This window comes from Mustela nivalis (genome assembly GCF_964662115.1).
Source record: "Mustela nivalis genome assembly, chromosome: 1".
Lineage (NCBI taxonomy): Eukaryota > Metazoa > Chordata > Mammalia > Carnivora > Mustelidae > Mustela > Mustela nivalis.
This window is the reverse complement of record NC_139020.1, coordinates 145,006,708-145,029,657: the sequence shown is the minus strand read 5'-3', so window position 1 is coordinate 145,029,657 and position 22,950 is coordinate 145,006,708. Positions and strand designations below refer to the sequence as shown.

General features: G+C 48.2%; 2 protein-coding genes across 3 annotated transcripts in view; one reads left to right on the top strand and one right to left on the bottom strand.

Moving 5' to 3' along the window:
* Positions 1-22,950, top strand: part of CMTM6 (CKLF like MARVEL transmembrane domain containing 6) — a 49,928-nt gene that overhangs the window by 26,325 nt on the left and 653 nt on the right. The window contains exon 4 of the mRNA XM_082724283.1: positions 22,489-22,636. Within this exon, the coding sequence (XP_082580409.1) occupies positions 22,489-22,611 (123 nt within the window). The 3' untranslated portion in view covers positions 22,612-22,636. The remainder of the gene's footprint in view (positions 1-22,488; positions 22,637-22,950) is intronic.
* Positions 7,550-22,950, bottom strand: part of CMTM7 (CKLF like MARVEL transmembrane domain containing 7) — a 56,902-nt gene continuing 41,501 nt past the window's right edge. The window contains exons 2-5 of one of the 2 annotated variants that reach the window (XM_082724250.1): positions 20,798-20,971; positions 13,910-14,008; positions 11,014-11,095; positions 7,550-8,184 (exon numbers count right to left, since the gene is read on the bottom strand). In XM_082724250.1, the coding sequence (XP_082580376.1) occupies positions 8,171-8,184; positions 11,014-11,095; positions 13,910-14,008; positions 20,798-20,971 (369 nt within the window). In that variant the 3' untranslated portion in view covers positions 7,550-8,170. Of the gene's footprint in view, positions 8,505-11,013; positions 11,096-13,056; positions 14,009-20,797; positions 20,972-22,950 lie in introns of both variants that reach the window. The other variant, XR_014309928.1, reaches the window with a different exon arrangement.

Below are 22,950 nucleotides of genomic sequence, written 5' to 3'. Positions count from 1 at the left end.
TTTCCTCTAAACTAAAAGATCACTCTAAAGGCTTGCTTAAAATCAGATTAGTCTTTTTCTTTTGTCAAGGTTTTCTTGTGGGTGATGGTGTGGACTTTACCAGGCTCTCAATCAAGCCTGTACTCACTGTACCCTTCGTGGTTGGGGGCCTGACCTTGATCCCATCAACTTTATTCGTTCAAAGTTTCCATCCCTTGACCTTTCTCTACATCTGTTATCAGAAGTTGCAAAATGGTGACTATCACTCCTGCCACGTTTATTAGCTAAAATTCTTCAGTAATGCTCTTCACACCTGTAGCACGCATATCTGACGTTCTAAACAACGTCAGATATTAACAACGGTCATCGGTACTCCTCCTCACCTCCTGAACCAGTACAAAGACCTTAGAAGTGATGCCCATCAGTCCTTCCTGTCTAGTGCACTGTCATGGCCTAGCAGTTTTTACTTCATCCTGTTTTAACACCTCCCTCGCCTCCCCTGTGTTCATCTCAGTGCTTTTCTCTAGATGTGGTTGCTTCACGTAACCATGGGTATAACATAAACATTGTGCCTGTAATTTCGGGGTGGGGGGCACACTCACTGGATTATGTCGTCACTACTCCAGGCCTGGGTGGCCCAAACACCCGAACATACAGCTAAGCCGTCAGTGACAGCCCAGGAGCCAGCATATGGATGTTGTTCACTGGATCTCAGGGAGATGCACTCTGGCTAGAAGTCCCATGAGTTCAGCCCATTGCATAGGTTGTCCACGGCTATGGGCCGTGACCCGCCTATAGCGTTGCACAGGACCTGCTTGCCTTGGCGGTGAGTGGGCTGTTTCATCACGGATTCTTGCCAGCTGGCTTATTTGCTAGGTGGGACCTTCCTTACACTAGCATTAGGGCAAATTAGGGCATTACCCTAATTTAGGGTAAACACCTCTTAGTGAAGATGGTTAAAAGCTCAGGGTCTGGCCCTTCATCAGAAGATCTATTTTCTTCTCAGGAAAGGACTTTCTGGTTCTTGTCCCATCTGGAATCTAGCTCAGAGGTGCCAGATGAGAATGTCAAGTTGGAAATGGTTTGGTTTAGGGCCCTGGATGCTAGCGATTGCCTCACGGCAGCAAGAGAAAACCTTCAACTTCCAGGGCTCACAGGCCCAGAAGCCCAGGAGTTTCCATTGCCAGAGGCCAGTCAGCTGTGCGATCCATCAGACACCAGTAGTTCCTTGACATCTGAGGGACACAGAGGCTTTAGGGTATGGCATTGCCTGAATCACCCCTAAGATTTCCTTGTTGGGGCCCTCCCTCAAACAGGCCTATCTGCTGACTTGGGGCGGAGGCTGTAGGAATATCCCCAGGCTTGAGACGTACTGTCTCCAATAGCTAATATGCAAAGCAGCCAGTTTTGGTGCAGGGCCACTTCTTTTGTGGTTGGTGGCTACTACAAAATTCCTTTTTTTTTTTTAAGATTTTTCTCATTTATTCACAAGAGCCAGAGGGAGCAGCAGGCTCCCCGCTGAGCAAGGAGCCCAACTTGGGACTCAATCCTAGAAACGTGGGATCATGACCTTAGCCAAAGGCAGACGTTTAACTGACTCAGCCACCCAGGTCCAGTTTGTCCTAACTTGATTGTGAAACAGCTCCATGAGCTGTGATACAGCTTCCAAGATGATCACTTGAAAGGCAGGTCACTTGGATTTCGTCCTCATTTAGGGCCCATCCGGCTTTCAGCAGCTGGGCTTGGGTGGCATGTAATGCAGCAAGAGCAGTTTTCTCTGTGGAGCCTTTATGGAAATGCATAACCACAGGGAGTTCACATCATTCTAGCAGTGTCCCATGCACAGAGGCTCTGTCACCGGAGAATTTGGAGCAACCCAAGTGTACTGCTGGGTGCTGTGGGGGGAAGGCACATTCCCCCACTCCATGCCCCTGCCCCCACCCCTAAGGAGATCTGAAAATCAAGTATTAGCAATGCCGGCAATGGCTGCAAACCAAGAGCCAGGTATGATAGGTAGCAACCCATTCATTCACTATGATTATGTCACATACTGTGGAAATGGACAGGACCGTGTTCTTTAAGCTTCCATGGTCTGGCTTCCATTGAAGCCACCTTCCATTGGCTGGCCTGGGTGTCCCATTGAAAGGAAGCTCGGAAGATTCACACAGCACCCCTGGCTATATGAAACCTTGTGCGAGAAGACAGTGTACTTTTTCTTCTTCCAGGAAAAGGCACAAAGTTTTCCATCATCATGCTTGGCAAGCTATATGGGTAAACACCGTTCTGGGCTCAGCCTCTGACTGACCCTTAGATGAGCTACCAACAGAGGTCGCCATGAGTGTGTCCTGTGAGCAGGTTCTTGCAAAAGAGCCCCGAGCAGAGTCCAGACCAAAAAACAAAGTGCCCCACAAAACCACAAAACTACAGCCAGTATCTAATAAGTTGAGGAATATTTGGGGCTTCCTGCAGAGTGGGGTACAACCTGGAGACCCCATCCCATACCTGATTCTTGTCCCTCCTTGTCCCATGGCTAATCAGTGCAGTCGGATTGGGATCAGCTCAGATTGAGGTCTTTGCTCTACAGGAGCTGTGAAATCCGCCCCAGGTTTTCATTTCTGTTGGCCTGTGCACCCTCACAGCCCCCAGCCAGTCCTACTTTGCCTGGCCTTCTGATTCTGTCTTCCCTTGACTCTTAATCATAAAACAATGGACATGTGCAAAGCTTCCCCCGCCCCTCCCTCAACCCCCAGGGGCTGCTTTTTTTTCCTGGCGTTCAGTGGCCTCATTACCCAGGATTTTTATTTCATAGGAAATCCACATCTTGTTCAAATGATTTGCCTGTTTGAGAATTTTGGTGGCGTTCTGCCCCGCCCACCCCAAGGCCTTCCTGGTCTTTCTCTCCAGATCCCTGGCCATTCACCTCTTGCCAGGGCTCTGTTTTTCATTGTTAGGCCACTTGCACCCAAGTGAATGATGAGAAGCACTGCACAGTGCTTTGACCATTGGAGTTCTTTCCCCTCACCTTGTCTTCCAAGGCCACACCGGAGTAAGGCTATTCATGCCGCCCCCTCGTAATTCCTGCTTGTGCCCACATATCCAGCCCAATGAACGAACCACCCCATGTTGGCAGGAGTGAAGCTGGGAAGGAGAGAGCCAGCAGCAGGATGCCTTACCGAGCTGGCCGCCCTTATGTGATTCTTGCCTTGGTCCCACGGAACTGTCTTGGAGAAGTGATCTTGGAGAAGTGATGTAAAACCTGTCTCAGAAGTTTGTCCTTGTAAGGACCTGTTTTACTGTCCCTGCTCCCCTTCCCCCGGGGACTTAAAAACAAGTCCCAGAAACCAGCTCCAGGTGTTAAGGCCAAGAAAAACAAGGCTGTACCCACCTCGAGTCCAGCCCTGACATAAGTACAGCCATCTTGGCAAAGCAAAAGCTGGCACCTTGTACTGTAAGAGTGGGTTAGCAAAAGAATGGGCATCCTGAAGGCCGGGAAGCCATTTTACTGAGCATCCCTAACGGGCCAACACTGCATAGACCACCAGGGCGGTTAGGCGATGGTGCCACAGGGAAAGAATGTTGAGGGAAAAAGTTAGTGCTTTACAACAGAAAGGTCATCTTTTCAATGGCTCAGTACCTCGAGGCCAAAGGTCGCCCTCCCCACCATAAAACTGTAGGAGGCTGAGGCAGAAGGAAATGTAATTAAGGTGAAAATTCTTCTAACCCTAAATCTCACTTAACTGCCAGGGTGACACCAGAGTGGCAAAAAGTTAAACAAAGTTAAACTGTCAAATTGGGGTGCAGGAGATGTATGTAGCTATGAGGAAGTGCCTTGAAAATGCTATATAAACCCCTGGCTTTGAGTGCTCGGGGTCCTTGTTGAAACCCGCTGCGCTGGGTGGACACTTGGACCCCAGCTAGCTGGAAATAAACCTCGCTGTGTGGCTTGCATTATTGAGAGTGTTCTCTGTCTAATTGAGGGGTGGTTGACACCATACCCTAACATCCTGGGAAAGGAAAACAGATGTATCCCCTGACACCTGCGCCCCAGCGGGTAGGGTAGGGTAGGCACTGTCCAGCACTTGCGGGTTATACATGTGTGGGTGCTGGCTGGGGTCCCTGGCAACGCCCACAGGAAAGCTCCCACATAAGAGTCCGCAGGCATCAGTGGAGGTCTGGAGCACAGCTGTGTGCTTATGATGGCATGAAGTTGGTCACAGCCCTTGCAGGACTGGCACTGTGGCGATGGCTTGTATCAAGACATACGTGAGGCCGGGAGGATGTAAAGTGTTGCGTAAAGGAGGGAAAGGGGTGTCTGTTACTGTAACATAACAGTAAGAGAATGAAGTCCCAAAAGATTACAGAGGGCGTGGTGACCGTTTCATGTAATTACAAATAACTACTGTAGTTATATGCACTTTCTAGGCAACCCATATAACTGCAATAGAGCTACAGAATAAGTAAAGCAAAGACGTGAATGGAAGAGTCGGCAGGTTATGCTGGAAGGAGATGGGGAGGGGTGAGGAAACGGAAAGTTTTGCAGTCACAGTTCAAGGTTAAACGTTGCGCTGCGCCCCGCTGCCACAAGAGGGCGCGCGCTACTAGTTGAGGACGCGCCCGGCGGCCACCTGCGGGGCCGCGGGGTTTTGTTTTCGTCAAAGGAAAGTTAGGGCCAGCTGCGAGAGGGGTGGCAGGGCACCACCGGGGGCGCCTGCTGGCAGGGGACCTCGGGGAGGGCCCCCGCCCCACAGGTTTCGGGAGGAAGCAGGTGCCGGCCGCCTGGACGCGCGCCAGCCTCAGCCCTGACTTCCTGCTGCCCGGCACCCTCCTTCCCCGGACCCCGCAGGGGCGCAAACCGAGGGCCCACGGGCTGCGCGAAGCCTCCGCACGGGTGTGGTTCGGCCTGAAGCGCGTCATTTTGAAAGTTCGTTTGGCAGCCTTTAGAACCCACGAAATGTTTAGCCTGAAAATCCAGACTTGCACTTCTCTAGGGCACTTGGGGCTGCCGTCCCCTCCACGTGCACACCCCCTTCCCTGGGCAGTGCGGTCTTTCAGTTTGGGTCAGATGGGTATTCAGCGGGACCGTTATTCCAGCTGTTAGCGCCCCTCAGAACCGAGCCAAGGGGCGCACTCGATACCGCGGCATTTCCTTTTTTGCACAACTCAGCGTGGAGTTAACCCCGGTCTTTCTCGTTTGCGTAATCCTCATATACGGAAAACACGACGGTAAAACCCCAGCGAGCCGCCAGTCGCCTCATTCACCTTACAAGGTCCACAGGCTCCAGTTCCCCTCCCGGTGGCCTTCAAGAGGAGGCCCCTCGGGGTCCCCTTCCCCGGGCTGGGGCTGATTGCTCTGGCCAGGGTCACGGAGCCTGGCAGCTCCCTTCCTCTCAGGGGGTTGGGAACGTTGGTTTTGTTTTGTTTTGTTTTTTAAACAGAAATCCCCCTTCTCAATCTAAACCATGTGGAAACTCCACCATATAAAACAGGAAATAGGCTATTAGTATAAATAACCGATTTATAGTAATATATACTGTAAGAACGGGACTAATTTGAAAAGTCCCCAGTTTGGCATGTAAGACCTCTTCTCTGGATTCATTCCCCTGCTTTGTCTTGGCTGTGCAGGGACAGAGAAATTCTGGTTCCATCCAGAACACAGCAGGTTCGGAGACACTTGACTCACACACTTGCCATCTTCCTCCTTAAGGGCGCAAGGCCAGGGTCCCCTGAGGCTGCCCAAGGTGAGGGAGTCTGTGGGGGCGGCAGGAGGGTTGAGGGGTTCTAGTGTCAGTGTTTGTTACTGAGAACGGAGAGTGTGTGGTTTAAGGGGTTAACATTTTCTGCACATAAAATCAGACCTCCATGAGCCGCCTGAAGCACCCCTGAGGGCTCACAGAATTTTCAAAGTGCTGGTTGCTGTGGAGAGGGCCCAAAGACCCTTGTGTTTCCATGACAACAAAGTTAGCTTTTCATGCTGGGGAGGTGGCCTGGGTGGGAGATGGTGGCACAGGGAATGGGCCAGCTCTGGGTCATCTGAGCATCCTGGATGGAGGGCTGAACAGGTAAACGTGTCTGGAAGGGAAGCTTCTAGCACAAGGCTGCAAGCACAAGGAGTGTGTCAGGCCAGGACCTCCCTCGGGAGCACGCTTGTTTCCTTCTCTGGGCGTCTGCAGACACCACAGCCAACTGTCTGTGGACGAAGCCAGCTGGCCTAGGCCGGCTCTGCCCTGGCCATTCCAGAGTCCCCCAGGGCACGGTGTTCACAGGCCAGGCCCAGGAGAGGACCAGATCTGGCCTCAAATCCCAGCCCTTTCGCCAGCCTGGCTTCCCACTCAGCTTCCTCCCTGGGTCCCTGCTCCACTGCCCGTCTGTTCAGGGAAGGTGCGAGGCATTTTACTGTAGCCCAGAGCAGCCGGCTGGAGAGAACCACACCATGTCTGTCTCAGAGGGCCTCTCCAAGCAAGTTTTTCTTGTGGGTGGCAGAGGCTTCCCCGAGAGAGAGCACCACCCTCCATCTTCCCCCCTCCCTCCCTCCCTCCCTCCTCAAGGCTTGTAAGGCAAGCCCAAGGAGGCTCTGTTTGCCAGGGAGCTGGCTTCCTATGGCAGAGGCTATGGGCAGACCGGCTTCGTCCTCGTCTCCCAGTGCCCCCTCGAGCCACAGGTGCCAACATGCTTCTCTGGGGGCTCAGGTTGGCCTGACTCCCTGTCCTCCCTCCAGGGCCCAGTCTTCCCTCCTCTCGCATCTTTACTGCCCAGTGGGTCACTTCCCACTGGGAGCTGGGGAGCTGGCGGTGGAGTCTGGGTTACACATAGCACCACCCCTGGGCTAATCAGTCTCACACCCACATCCTGCAGCCTTGACTCTCCGGCACCGGTTAGCACATGGCACGGGCCGTGCTGCCAGCATGGGCTGGGTGGCACCCGGGGCTCTGTCTTCCTCCATGCCCCAGGTAGCTCTCCCAGCTGCTGAGGTGCCTAGACAGAAGGCCTTGTATTGCGTTTTTGTTTTTTAATTTTGGTAAAAGATACATAAAACTTACCAGTTTAACCATTTTTAGGGGTGCAGTAGCATTATGTTGTTGGGCAGCCGCCGCCACCATCCATCTCCAGAACATTTCATTCTTCCCAAATGGCACTGTGCCCATTAAACATGAACTCCCCGGTCCCGGGCCACAATTCTTTCTGTCTCTTACTTGTAACTTCTCTAGGAACCTCCTGTAAATGGCATCAGACAGTTCTGGTCCTTAGATGTCTGCTTATTTCACTCAGTATCATGACTTTGAGGTTCCTCATGTTGTCGTATGTTCCAGAATCTCCTACCTTATTTTTTTTTTTAAAGGGCTGCTTGCGTGGCTCTTGAATACTGCTTTCTGTTTGTGTGTGAACAGTACTGGCTTCCACCCTTCACCACCAATTTACTCTGAAAATATGCAAATCTGCCCCTGCTGTTCTCCTTCCCCGGGGAGGGGGTGGTGTGCACACACACGGGTGGGGCCCCCAGGCTTTCCCATGAGTTCTGTGGGCCCCATCACTCTACTCCTGGTTGACAGCCTCAGTTAATGAGAAATCCTTGTGCAATTGGCCAAGTCAATTATTTTATTACAAAACACACACACACCCCTACACAGACACACACACACACATGCACACACACAAAACACACAGAGACAAACACACAATGGGAATTAAGGCTGAGGCCCGAAAGGAGCCAGGATCTCTGATCTGGGGACAGGCTGACCGCAGACTGCTTCTGCAGATGTGCCTCACTTAAGAAAGAGGGTCTCTCCCAGAGGGACTTCCCAAGCTAGATAAATTAGGAGATGGCTTGGTTTCTATAAGGGGACTTAAGGCGGCTTCACTCCCCCTGAGGAATGTGAAGCAGAAGCAGATTTAGGCAGGCGTTTCCAGAAACCCCTCCCTCGTGAGTTAAGTGGGGTCATCGGTCCCTGAGGCGGTTGGTTCCCAAAGCAGGAGGGAGAGACCAGATCTCCCTGGAGGCTGGTCTTCATTCCCAGGCGGGGAGGACTATTCTCCAAGGACTGGAAAGAGGCTCAGCGTGGCTCCGGAGCCCAGGACACCCTCCTACGTGTACGGGGCTTTGGCACAGGAGCTCAGGGTCAGAAGCCCTTCATGGGGGCTGGCCCACTGACCCTCCTGTCTGCAGGGCCTCCAGCGGGGCCAGCCTGGGGTGGCGTCACACAGCTGCATCTTGGGAAGGAAATGACAAAGTTAGACGCTGGCCGTGCAGGGCCCACAGAGAAGCCACACAGCAGGGGGCTGAGCCCAAGCTGAGCTCAGTGCACTTCCTCCCCCACCCAGCACCAACCGCCCTAGGAGTGATTTTAGTCTTTCTGAATACACTTCTTAAAGAGAAAAAAATTCAGTAGTGTGGGGAGGATTTCCCTTTCTGCTACCCCTCTCCGCCTAGGCATATCCTCAGAGGGACTTGAACTGCTTTAGCTCCTTCTTTTGGTTCTTCCTTCCCCCGAAAAAAAATTTTTTAAAGAATTTATTTATTTATGGGGCGCCTGGGTGGCTTAGTGGGTTAAAGCCTCTGCCTTCAGCCCAGGTCATGATCCCAGGGTTCTGGGATCGAGCCCCGCATCGGGCTCTCTGCTCAGTGCAGAGCCTGCTTCTCTCTCTCTCTCTCTGCCTGCCTCTCTACCTACTTGTGTTCTCTGTCAAATAAATAAATACAATCTTAAAAAAAAAAAAAAGAATGTATTTATTTATTTGACAGAGAGAGATCACAAGTAGGCAGAGAGGCAGGCAGAGAGAGAGAGGAGGAAGCAGGCTCCCCGCTGAGCAGAGAGCCCGATGCGGGACTCGATCCCAGGACTCTGGGATCATGACCTGAGCCGAAGGCAGTGGCTTAACCCAATGAGCCACCCAGGTGCCCCATTCCTTCCCAAACTTTAAGCCCTATGTTTCTGCCAATATTTACACATGTATCACCTTCAGCTGTTACCTAGTAACACTCTTCTTTACTTTTCATCCTTCATTTTTCCTTAAACAGCTTGACGGAGATATACTCCAGGTACCATATAACCCACCCGTCTAAATTGTACACTTCTAAGTGTACACATATTCACAGGACGGCACCAGAACTCACTGTCACAATATGAAAATGTTTCGTCACTTCCAAGAGGCCCCCTGCCCATCTGCCATCCCGTCCCCTAGCCCCTGGTCACCCACCACCCCATGCCCTCCCCGCCATCTACTTTCTGCCTCTTGGGATGAGTCTATTCGACACATTTCCCATCAATGGGATCCTACAGCCTGTGGTCTTTTGTGCCTGGGTCCCTGCCCTCAGCGTCCTGTTAACTTTTTGTCAGCAGCTTCTGGAAGGAAATGGAAGCTCTGATGAAATAAGCCCTCTGCGGGGCAGCTCGACCCCCAGACTGTACATGCTCTGCTATTTTGTAGTGTATTCTTTTTTTTTTCTTTTTAAGATTTATTTATTTATTTATTTATTTGACAGAGAGCACAAGTAGGCAGAGAGAGAGGAAGGGAAGCAGGCTCTCTGAGAAAGCCCGATGCGGGGCTCAATCCCAGGACCCTGGGATCATGACCTGAGCCGAAGGCAGAGGCTTTAACCCACTGAGCCGCCCAGGTGCCCTGCAGTGTATTCTTTTAAAGGAAAGAAGAACAGAGGAAGGAAGGCTGGAGTAGAGAAGGGAACTAATGAAAATTGTTGGCTCAAGTTCTCAGCAGTGTTACTTCTAGGAATGTATTCTAAAGAGAGACAGTATCAGGGATGAGTATGGGGCTATATTTACAAGGATGTTCTTTACAACACTGCTTAGTAGCAAAGAGTTAAAAAAAAAAAACCAAATGAAACATAATGACCCCAAGTAGGAGACAAACTATGACACAGACGTGCAGTGGGGTCAGTGCCACACCATGCAGCCATTAAAAGTGAGGAAGAAGAGGGGACTTGGCTGGCTCAGTCAGTGGAGCATGTGACTCTTGATCTCAGGGTTGTGAGTTCGAGTCGCACGTTGGGTACAGAGGTCACTTAAAAATAAAATCTTGGGGCACCTGGGTGGCTCAACGGGTTAATCCTCTGCCTCCGCTCAGGTCATGATCTCAGAGTCCTGGGATCGACCCTTGCACTGGGCTCTCTGCTCAGCAGGGAGCCTGCTCCCCCACCCCCGCCCCGCCTGCCTCTCTACCTACTTGTGATCTGTCAAAATCTAAAAAAAAACGGGATGCCTAGGTAGCTCAGTGGGTTAAAGCCTCTGCCTTCGGCTCAGGTCATGATCTCAGGGTCCTGGGATCGAGCACTGCATGGGGCTCTCTGCTCAGCAGGGATCCTGCTTCCACTTCTCTCTCTCTGCCTGCCTCTCTGCCTGCTTGTGATCTCTGTCAAATAAATAAAATCTTAAAAAAAAAAACTAAAAAAATATTAAAAGTGAATGAATGAATGAATTCATAAATAAACTCTTTAAAAAAAAAAAAAACATGTTGGAGATAAATCCTCAACCATGTGGGGAAAATGCCTGATAGGCAGTTAAGTAGGAGAACAAGAGCACGTTACAGTAACACAAGAAGTCTGATCCTTTAATAAAAGCAACATATATATCTATAGATCTTTATACCTATCTATGTATCTTTACATCCGCCCATCCATCCCTCCATCCAGAGAAAGGAAATACTGGAAGGACAGACACCCAGCAGCTGCTCTTCCTGGGTAAATGTGATAACAGATGGTTTTCATGAAATTTTTTTTTTCTTCTTTATGTGCACTTTGTAAATTCTCTGCACTTCACTTTTGTCATTAGGAACTGATTTAAAGAAAATGCTTCAGCATTAGAGGCACATCCCGGGTGTGGAAATGAGGCAAGGGCAGAGGGTCTTGGGTTCCACCTTTCCAACTAGGCCCCATGCCTCCCGGCCTCCCCTTCAGTGGGGCCCTTCCCTGTTGTGGAGTTTGGTCAGCACTGTTGCTGACCGAACTCCACAACAGGCTGTCCTCCCGTTCCCCAGCAGAGGGAACTTTCAGAGATGGCCTGTGTTTGGACAAGCGGAACTCACCTGTTGACTGGGTCACACATGAGATCTTGTAGGACATCCAAATACTCGCCAGGCAGAGGAATGTGGCCACGAAACCAAAGATCTGCACAGGACAGGGAGGAAAGGAAGTTCCAAGGCCCAGGGCCAGCCAATCAGGCTGTCCTTTATGTTTCTCATTCCTGTACCAGCTATGGCCCAGAGGGAGCCTGGGGAATTGAGTGACCTGACACCTGGGCCTTGCTCAGGTGCAGGGCTGGTCCCCAGGCCTCCCCCAGCAGGACCCTGGCTCAGGACTGGCCCTCAGGCTCTGGCCTCCACCTCCTGGCCCTCCTCACTCCAGGCAACTTCAGGGCCCACGTTCGGGTTTGTATTTACAACTGAGCTAAGGCCAAGACACTGCACAAGACAGTTACTGGGTTAGCGAAAGAGGAAAAGGTGGAACTGTACATTTCAGTTGGGGTTTTTACATTTCTAACGTTCAAATGGACTTTACTGATGGGGCAGGGTTGCATTTCATTCATAACGGCTTTCTGTTCCGTCTTGCTGTATAGCTGTGTACTAATAGTCAGAATCTGAGGCCTTGATACATGGTTTTATGTTTGCACATACTTCAACAATAGTAGACTAAAATCAGTTGAGGCAGCGCTCCTTCCCTTTCTGAGACTCCCCGTTGTGCTGAAGTGGCTAACCTCGCTGACCTAGGAAAGCTGACCCAGCCCAGTCCAGCTTCATTTAAAGAGGAGGAACAGGGCCCCCAGAGAGGAAAAGGGCCTCAGGGCAGGGCTCCTCCGATGGTCCAGAGAGAAGCAGGTGCACCCTCTGGTGTCTGTCTGGCCCTTCGAAGCCTGAAGCCATTTCCTCACCTGTGAACACCTGCAGTAGCTCTAATTTACCGACCACCTACTCTGTGCCCATGTTCTAAGCCTATCAGGGGTGCTGTTCCCTTCTACTCATACCACTTTGCTAGGTGGAGGCTGCTATTACTTCCCGTCTCCCTCATCTGCAGCTGAAGACATGGAGGGACCGCAAGTCAACTCCTTTGCCCAGGGCCGCGAGCCAGTGAGGGCCGGACATGGGACATGGGCCCTAGGAACCTGGCTCCAGAGCCTAGGTCGACTGTAGCCCGGGTGTTCCCGGACTCACCAATGGCTTCAGGCTGGTGACGTGGCCACAACCATGAGCTGATGTGCAGCAGGAAGAGCCCGGGAGCAGCCAGAGACCAAGGGCACAGTCTCCAAGGCCCTGGTTCGCTTTTCAAGCCCAGCTGCTGGTTTACAGAAGCAGCTGCCCCCTCTCCCCACCGGCCCACACCCGCCTTCCCCTCCCCCAGGCCCCTTTCCTTGGCTCCTTTTGTACCGATTGTCTACAGCACATAATTAGCCTACTGGAGCCTGTCCTGGCCCCTCATGGTCTGTTCTGCACAATTAGCACATGAGCTGCCATCCCAGGCTCCTACTGTCTGTACTGCATAATTGAACAGTTTACTATATCGCTACATCACGCTCTTCTGGATGACCATGCCTTGTTTGCTCATTGTTTCATGGGCCTTGGCTTTGACTCTACACTGGATGACCCTTTTCTTATAAGCAAGGACTGTATCTTTTAATTTATTCTGGCTTCCCCATGGCCAAGGCTTTATCCTATTTACTAAGATGGTGTATGATAAATTGGGCTTACTGGGATTCCAGGGCTAACAAATGCGGTTGGGGCAACCTGAATCATAAAACCCAGCAGGAAACTCCCCATGCACCAGTCTCCTCTGTGTCTCCCCCAGCTGCCTGCCTGTCCTGGGGCGGGTGGGAAGCTGGGGTGGTACCCACCCCTCTCATTGGGGACTGGGGGGTGTGGGGTACTTAAGACGATGAGTGTTCAGAGGCTTGGTGGCCCCCTCTATCAATGTGCTGCCTGTGCCCACCTTTGGAGGACAGACCCCACCCCTGAGTAGAATTCCAGGCATTTAACCCACTCCCAGCCCAAAGTCTGGAGACTTTTGCTAACATGTAAATGAAAGAGTGACTGTCCCATAAAGCTTTTCTTAAAATTCATTTAAAAAATTAAAGGTGCCTGGGTGGCTCAGTCAGTTAAGCATCCGACTTGATTCTGGCTCAGGTCATGACCTCAGAGTGGTGAGAGGGAGCCCCGTGCCGACATGGAGCCTGCTTAAGATTCTCTCTCTCTTCCTCTGCGCCTCCCCTGCCTTCACATGCACGTGCTCTCTCTCCCTCTCTCTCTAAAAAAAAAAACCTCATTTAAAAAATTTAATCTGCTCAATAGTGAGGCAAATCAGGCCACCCAACTGTAACGGATTAGCTGAATCAGAAATCAGCTAACAGGAATCTATAAGCCTTTTAAAAATAAATACATATACACATACATACATATATTTGCGTCGGTGTGGTAAATAATGCTCCCACATTACTGTATTTTTGAACATTTCCATGCTTCTATTCAGACTACCAGATGGATTAGTTTTCACCTCTGAAAGGTCTAGGAGTGTTGTTTCTTGACCTGAATACTGTTACAAGTAAGGACCAGCAAAGCTAGGACTCATGGCAGGTATCACTGATGGATCACACGTGCTCTTCCCCTGGGCCCCAAAGAGGCCTTGGGATCTTTGCACAGCTCTGAGGCTGCCATCAACAAATGACCCGAATGGCCCCCTGATGTAAGAAGTGGCTGGCTGAGGGAGGGCCAGGCCACTGGGGCCATTTGAGTGTGCCAGGAACCCTGACCAGCCATCTGCTGAGACCCTTTGCTGTGGGCCCGGCTCTTTCGAGGCTGCTGTTAGCTAGGTGGGTTCTGATGAGTACTTTTCTGGGGAAGAAAGTCCCCAGGAAACAATCCCCTCACTGCCCATCAGGAAGAAAATGCTCTAGAAGTGAATTCATTCGTGAAGGTTCCCTGAGACCATCCTTACCGCTCCAGCTACCAGCCCGCTCTGGCTGTAACTCTTAGAGGCTGCCACAATGGAGGCGATCAGGAGGAGGAGGGTACCGATCAAATAGTGCAGAAGTTCCTGGGGACAAAAACAAAGCAAAGCAGTGGGTCGGGAGGTCTACTCCTGGTTCTCAGGGACAACTGGGCACAGAAGAGAGGAACAGAGGGGAGGGAGTAATATCACCTCCTCTCCTCATGGCATCCTGACAGGAGCAGTTAGCTCACAGGGAGCAGACACGGAAGGCTGGCCAGGATGAGGCCCCGCAAGACAGAAAAGGAGCTGGGCAGGCAGCCAGAGAGATGACAGAGAGAAAGGACACTTGTCGTGTGAGGAGAGATATCCACTACATCTGCTCCACTCCTGAGAGCACTCTGTAGACAGTACCCTGACCTCCAGCTAAAGCTACTGAAAGCAAACAGCTTCTCACAACTCCCAGGCTATGGAGTTTAAAGGAAAATGCCAGCTCTGAGAAGCAAAGCCCCTTCAAGAGGTGTGTACCTCTCCCTGCTTCAGAGAAAGGTCTGGGCTAACGACATGCTGGCTTTGCTGGCTGCCTGGAGTGCCGCCCGCTCTGGGAACAGTTTTAGGTGTGGACTTGAGAAGCTGGTCCCCTCAGACTTAGAGTCAGAGCTAGGAGTGAGGTCAGGGGCCTTCTGTGAAGTGCTTGTGGGGCTGGGGAGAGCTGACTTTCTGGCCCCTAATAAGCCTCCTCGCTTTGTCCTCATTTCATCTTCTCTCTTCTCTGTTCTTCAGAAATCTGCCCTCAGGCCACACTGCTGAGGAGTGTGTTAGCTGGGCAGATTCCGCCTCTGCTTCCATCCATCTGCACCCCATTCACCCCCCCGGGCTCAAAACGGCATCCCCACAGGCCATGAATGAGGCTGAACCTTGGTCATTCAGCAGCAGGGTAAGGCTTCCACCTTCTTCCTTCTTCCTCCCCATTAAAGACCAGATCAGAGGAGAACTGGGGCTTAGGGCCACAAGAGGACTCCCTCTGGATCTGGAGCATATTCATTTTTAGTTGTCTTCCATGAGGATCCAGAAATTAGTTCTTCGCAAAGTTCTGCCCAGGGCAGGCACGTATTAAATTTTGGAAAAGCGGGGCGCCTGGGTGGCTCAGTGGGTTAAGCCACTGCCTTCGGCTCAGGTCATGATCTCGGGGTCCTGGGATCGAGTCCAGCATCGGGCTCTCTGCTCAGCGGGGAGCCTGCTTCCCTCTATCTCTCTCTCTGCCTGCCTCTCCATCTGCTTATGATTTCTCTCTGTCAAATAAATAAATAAAATCTTTAAAAAAAATTTTTTTGGAAAAGCATTCCACTTTTAGGCTGCAGCTCATCTGAAAGCTGTGCAAAATCAAAGACCCCTATTTCTCCTTTAGTGACTAGAAAGGACTATCAGAAGGTAGACCACAGAGAGTTTGACTGAAGAGATTAGTAACTGAAGTTCCCTACCTCTAAGATTCTCAAGCGAAGAAAGGAATACGACACGGGGTAGAGAAAACTGACTTGAGAGACTGCTAAATCGAAAATGCCTCCACAGTACCCCATCAAAAATGTGGGGCTGAGCTTACCTTCCAACACATACTCCCCCATTCCTGCCCCCAGCCCTTTTCTCTCCTGCGGGAATCTCTCCTCCAGCTGCTTCATTATCAACAGTCATCATCATCATTCTTTTGTTCTCAAAAGAAGCAGAAAGGTGCCATAACTTTGAAAGAGGCCTCATAACTTTGGAGCACAAAAGAAGTGTCTCTCAAAATAACACAGTAGGTAATAATATTGAATGTGAACAATTCAGCAATCCAATCAAGAAGTGGAGGTTGTCAGATTGGTTCTTTAAGAAGGTAACAGGAGTGCCCGGGTGACTCAGTTAAGTGTCTCAGCTTGGGTCTCGATATCACAGTCATGAGTTCGGGCCCCACGTTGGGCTTCACACTGGGTGTTGCTGTTTTTTTTTTTTTTTTAAACCAACTACATGCTGTCTGTTGGAGAAACACTTTATACTCAAAGATACAAATAGACTGAAAGCAGAAAGAAGGAAAAGGAAGGTCATTCAAACAGCAACCAAAAGAAAGCTGGAGTCGTTCTACTAGTATCAGGCAAAAATTTTAAAACAAAAATGTTACCAGAGATAAAGAGGGATATTCTACAAGGACAAAAACGGCAATCTATCAGGAAAACCGAACAATCACAAACAGGTATTCACCTCGTAACAAAGCAACAAGATACATGAAGCAAAAACTCAGCAAAATGAAGGGAGGAACAGGTAATTCAAAAATAACAGCTGGAGACTTCGGTACCCCTCTTTCAATGATGTGTGGAACAATGAGGGAGAAGACCAAGAAGGAAACAGAAGACTCAATGCTGTAAGACAACTAGACCTAACAGACATCGATAAAACACTCTACCCAACAACAGAACATACATTCTTCTCAAATGCATGTTAAGATATTCTCCAGGAGACACTATATGCTAAACCATAAACCTCAACAAATGTGAAGGATTAAAATAATATGAAGTATGTTATTCAACTACAACAAAATGAAATTAGAAAGCAAGAGCAGAAAGAATTTTGGGAAGTCCACGAATACGTAGAAATGAACACATTCCTAACTACTGGGTCAATCAAATGCAGAATCGCAAGGGAAATTAGAAAGTACCTGGAGATGAATAAAGAGGAAGACATAATATACTAAAAATTATGGGATGCAACTAAAGCAGTGCTCAGAAAGAAATGTATAGCTGTGCATACCTACATTTAAAAGGAAGAAAGTTTTCAAATTAAAAACCTAATCTTCACCTTAAGACACTGGAAAAACAAGACAAACTAAATCTAAAAGCAAGAAGGGGAAAAAAAGGACTGAAGCAGAAATTATGATATAGGGAACAGAAGAACAATAGGGAAAACTAGTGACACCAACACTGGTTCTTTGACATGATCTTTGTTCATCTACAAAACAGCCAAACCTTTAGCTAGACTGATCAAGAAAAAAAAGAGAGAGAATAGATGACCATATTCAAATGACCAGAATCAGAAATGAAAGAGGGGACATCACTATGGATCTTACAGAGAGGTAAAAAGGATTATTTTTTTTTTTAAGATTTTATTTATTTATTTGACAGAGAGAAATCACAAGTAGATGGAGAGGCAGGCAGAGAGAGAGAGTGAAGCAGGCTCCCTGCTGAGCAGAGAGCCCGATGCGGGACTCGATCCCAGGACCCTGAGATCATGACCTGAGCCGAAGGCAGCGGCTTAACCCACTGAGCCACCCAGGTGCCCCGGTAAAAAGGATTTTAAAGGAATACCATGAACATTATATACCAGTCAATTAGAAAACTTAGATGAAATAGGCATATTCCTGTAAAGACAGACCACTGAAAATGACTCAGGCAGAAAGGAACAATCTGAACAGATCTATAACAAGTCAAGTTTGAGTTAATAATAATAATAAATTACCCAAAGGAAAAACCCAGGCTCAGATGCCTTCACTGCAAAATTCTACCAAGCATTTAAAGAAGAATTAATACCAATTCTTCATAAACTCTTCTAAAAAATATAAGAGATGGTAACACGTCCAAAATTACTCTATGAGACCAGTATTATCCTGATAACAAAACCAGACAAATACATCACAAGAAAACCACAGACCAGTATCTCTTATGAATACAAATATAAAAATCCTCAACAATACACTAGCAAACCAAATCCTATAGCTACATATAAACTGAATTATATAATCATGACCAAAAAGAATTTATCCTAGGAATGCAAATGTGTGATCCACATATGAAAATCAACGTAACATACCATATTAATAGAATATCAAGGGGAAAACCCCCAAATGATTATTTCAATGAGGAAAAAGAATCTGATAAAATCTAACACCTTTTCATTATAAAAACATTTTCATGATAAAAACAGGGGTGCCTGGGTGGCTCAGTAGTTAAGCGTCTGCCTTTGGCTCAGGTCATGATCCCAGGGTCCTGGGATAGAGCCCCGCATCGGGCTCACTACTCAGCGGGAAGCCTGCTTCTTCTCCCTCTCCTACTCCCCCTGCTTGTATTCCCTCTCTCTTCGTCTCTTTCTCTGTCAAATAAATAAATAAATAAAATACTAAATAAATAAACAAACACATTCAACAAAGTAGGACTGGAAGTTAACTTCTTCACTCTGATAAAGGACACCTACAAAAATCCATAACACCACATTTAACGATGTTATGATGGAATGCTTTCCTCCTAAGATCAAGAACAAGAAACGATGGTGTGGTCTTGCCACTTCGGTATTCATCTGATTTCTTGCAGTAAGACAAGAAAATAAAATAAAAGGTATCCAGATTGGAAGGGAATATGAAACTATCTCTATTCATAAATGGCATAATCTTATATAAAATCCTAAGGAATCCATTAACAATCTGTTAATTCTAAAATGAGTTCAGCAAGGTTAACGATATAAGATCAATATACAAAAATCTTATTGTATTTCTACCCACTTGCAATGAACAATCCCAGAATGAAATGAAGAAAATAATTACATTTGAAATATCATCAAAAAGAATAAGATACCTAGGAACAATTTTAAGCTCCCCTCCCCCAAAAAGCACAAAATTTATACTCTGAAAACTACAAAACGTTGTTGAAAGAAATCAAATATCTAAATAAATGGGGAAAACTTCCATGGTCCTAGGTCACAAGACTTAATATTGTTAAGATGGCAATATCAAATCAATCTATAGATTCAATGATTTGTATTAGAATCACACTGACTTCTTTGCAGAAACTAAAAAGCTGGAGCACCTGGGTGGCTCAGTAGGTTAAGCCTCTGCCTTCGGCTCAGGTCATGATCTCAGGGTCCTGGGATGGAGCCCTATATCGCCTCTCTCTGCTCAGCAGGAAGCCTGCTTCTCCCTCTCTCGCTCCCCCTGCTTATGTTCCCTTTCTCCCTGGCTCTCTGTCAAATAAATAAAATCTTAAAAAAAAAAAAAAAAAAAGAAAGAAACTAAAAAGCTGATTCTAAAATTCATATGGAATTTCAAAAATCCAAAACAATCCTAAAAACATGGAAGATTCACAATTCCTAATTTCAAAACTGGCCACAAACCTACAGCAATCGAGATAGTGGGGTAAGATCAAAGCGAGAGTCCAGATGTAAATCCATGTGTTTACGATCAACTAATTTTCAGCAAGGATGCCAAGACAATTCAATGGGGAAAGAACAGTCTTCCCAACAGATGGTGCTGGGACAACTGGATAATTTTTACCTCCAAAAGAATGAAGTTGAATCCTTTTCTCACACTTGACATGAAAATTAATTCAAAACAGACAGAATATCTAAATGTAACAAACTATGAGAAGAAAACATAGAGGCACACCTTCATGATCTTGGATTTGGCAATGGTTTTTTAGATTTTATACCCACTTTTTTATATACCAAAAAAAGAAAAGCGGTTACATTAGATCTCATCGAGGTTAAAAACTTGTGCTTTAACGGACACTATCAAGAAAATGAAAAACAACCAACAGAATGGGAGAAAATGTCTCCCAATCATTTATCTGATAAGGGACTAAAATATACAAAGGACTCTGAGAATTAAGAAATAAAATGACAACCAAATCCAAAACCAGCCAAAGGATCTGTACAGACTTGTCTCTGAAGAAAATTCACAAATGGCCAAGAAGCTCTTCAAAAGATGACTGACATCAACAGTCATTAGAGAAATACAAATCAAAACCATGAGCTACCACTCCACATTCGCTAGCATGACTAAAATCAGAAGGTCAGAAAATAATGAGTGTTGAGAAGGCTGTGGAGCCACTTAGAACCCTCATACACTGCCGATGGAAATGTCAACTGGGCAGCCTCTGTGGAAAAGAGTCCAGCCGCTCTTCAAACATGAGACATAGTTAGCATGGGGTCCCACAGTTCTACTCTCAGGTATCCTCCCAAGCAAAATGAAAACATGTCCACACCAAAGACTTGTAAACATGAATGTTCACATCAGTGTTAGTCATAACAGCCAAAAGGTAGAAATGACCCAAATGTCCATCCATGATGAATGAATAAACAAGACATGGCCTGTCCTTCCAATGGACTATGACTTGGCTATGAAACAAACGAAGTACTGGCCTACACTATGACAGAGATAAGCCATGCTTATCTTACACTCTGCTAAGTGTAAGAAGCCAGTCACAGAAGAGCACACATGTGATTCCACTTACAGGAAATACCTAGAAGAAGAAGATCCACAAGACAGAAAGTAGATCAGTGGTTGCTTTCAGGCTGGAGAAGCTGAGAGGTGGGAGTGTTGGCTAAAGGCGATGGGGTTTCTTTCTGAGGCGAGGAAAATGTTCTAAAATTGACTGTGGTGATGCTTGCACAACTCTGGGAGTATGCTAAAATCCGCTGAATTATACACTTTAAATGGGCAATCAGATGGCATGCAAACTACATGTCTATCAGGCTATTTAAATAAATAATAGAGTGGGAAGAAAAACATCCTGGAAACTTCTGAAATCTTTCCTCGGACTCTACTGTCCCATTTAAATGAAAAATCTTGTCACAACAGTATGACCACCCATGGCCTTTATCAGCTTCCTCCTCCCACCTCATGCACACAGATGTCCCCTTTTCTGTCCCTTGAGAAAGCGCATGCACAGCCTTCTTGTCCCTGGAAGAAACCAGTGGGACATGGGCAGCGATGCCCGCCAGACGCTGCCCGCCAGACGGTGAGCAGTTCAGGGCTGCTGCAGGAAGAGATGATGCTGGCGGCTGTGGGGGAAGGGCGGATGGGACAGACTCCGTCAGCTCTCAGGGCCCCAGCTCCTAACCTGACCTCTGGGAGCCCAGAATGGGGCCAGGCCACCCCCTTACCGACAGGGGCCAGCTGATGCACGTGAGCAAGCGGTAGAGGCGGAACAGGTGCACCAGATAAAAGACGAGGATCATTATCAAGTTGCAGATGGTGACCACTTGGAAGTAGCTGTAGGCACTGTAGCTGTACCACACAGAGCTCCTCACGCAGATGAAGGCGATCAGCAGCGTGACCTGGGACAGAGATACAGATACGTCAGACACAGGCCCGCCCACGACAGACGCCCACGGAACCAGCAACAGCAGCCCGCCGAGGAACTGCTGCACTTCTGGCGATTTCCTGACAAACTAGCCGTGAGGCCGGAAAGGGCCAAGTTCCCAGAGCACGCGCTTTTAAGGCTGAAGTGCATTATGTTTGCATCAGACAGAGGGCAGGAACGCAGGAAAATAGCCAAGCAGAATCATTCCATTTATTTCCCTATTAGGTGGACCTGTAGGAAGTTGCCAATATTGGATGGTTTCTGACCCACAAAGGTGGCGATTCCTATGTCACAAGTTATCAGCTAGCGGAGGGTAAGCTACCATTTACTGATGCCTGATGTACATGATCTCCTGGAGGCCTCACAGAAATCTGCCAGGGAGAGGATATCACCCCCATGTTCATATTTGGGAAACTGAGGTACACCAGTTCAGTAATTAGTCCAAGACTACCCAGCTCATCAGCGGTGGAGGTGGGATTCAAAACCCAAGTCTGTCTGACTCCAGGGACCCGTTCCTCCGTGTCAGCTACAGTTTTGCCTTCCAAGAATATAAGCCCTCCTCACACGCAAGCTGAGGAAGGAGGACATGTTATGAAACACAAAGGAATCCTGGTTACTCAAGGCTTGCCTGCTCACCACTGGGCATGTGGTGAGAGCTCACCCAGTATATTGTTGCAACTGAATGACTGGGCAGAATTAATAAATTAATGAATTAAGAGGTCTGGTAGATTATTAGCAACAAATGAATGCCATGGGAGAGCAGAAGGGAAGAGGAGAGAGAAGATTCTAAGTTTTTGTGAGGGCTGCTCAAAAAGAGTAAAATCCCATTCACCCCATGTAGGGAACAAACCACTAACACACACAGGGTTAAATGTATGGAAAACCTTGGGACCAATTTTAAAAGTACACCTAATTTTGGATAAAGCTGATTTTTTACTGCTGCTTTCCTACAGAACAGTGAGCAAAGATGTGCGACAGAGAGACTTTGTGTCCTATGGGACACTCGGCAGTGCCTCGTTTGGTTGTCACCACTATGGGAGGTGTCTGTGGGCATTTAGTGGGTAGATGCCAGGGATGCTACTGCACACCCCCAAATGCATAGGACAGTCCCCACAACAAAGAACCATCTGGTCTCAAATGTGGCCCAGCAGACACCTGCTGTAGAAGATGTGAATGTCGGGGCGCCCAGGAGGCTCAGTGGGCTAAGCATCTGCCTTCAGCTCAGGTCATGATCCCAGAGTCCTGGGATCAAACCCCACATCGAGCTTCCTGCTCAGTGGGAATCTGCTTCTCTCTCTGACCTTCACCCTACTCATGCTCTCTCTCTCTCTCACTGTCCCTCTCTCAATAAGATAAAATCTTTAAAAAAAGAAAATGTGAGTCTATCACAAGCATTGAATGATACAATGGAGCTAATACCGGTTGAAAGGGTTAGTGTGAAACATACTCTGTTTTCTGAAGACCCTTAATCCGTTCTGGTAGACTCCTCAGAACAGGCACAAGGGCGAGAAGAGAGTCTCGTGGAAGATGAAGGCGGGTGCGAGGAGTGCTCTGCTTGCCGGATCCGAACAGCGGAGGGACTCTGACACAAAGGGACCCTCGACATTTGCCTAGTCCCCGTTGCTAATGAGCAACGTGAGTATTTTCATTTTTTCGGTTCCTCTCAAGCCAGCCAGGCTTGCTAATATAATATAATGATTCATGCCCTGAGGTTGTTTTAAAGCTCCAAGGGGAGGATTGCTTCACCCAGCACTGGGCGTGATCACCAGGGCTGCTCATCAGTCCCCATGTCTATGGGTCTCCCCACCTCCTGCTGACACCCCTCTCAGAAAGGGGGGCCTTCAGGGCCCACCTTAAAATGCAGAGAACTCAGGATTATGCAAGGCCATTCCTAGGGGGAGAAGCAAATTTGTGTCTAATTTAATGCAAAGACTAATCTGTACAACTCTTCAT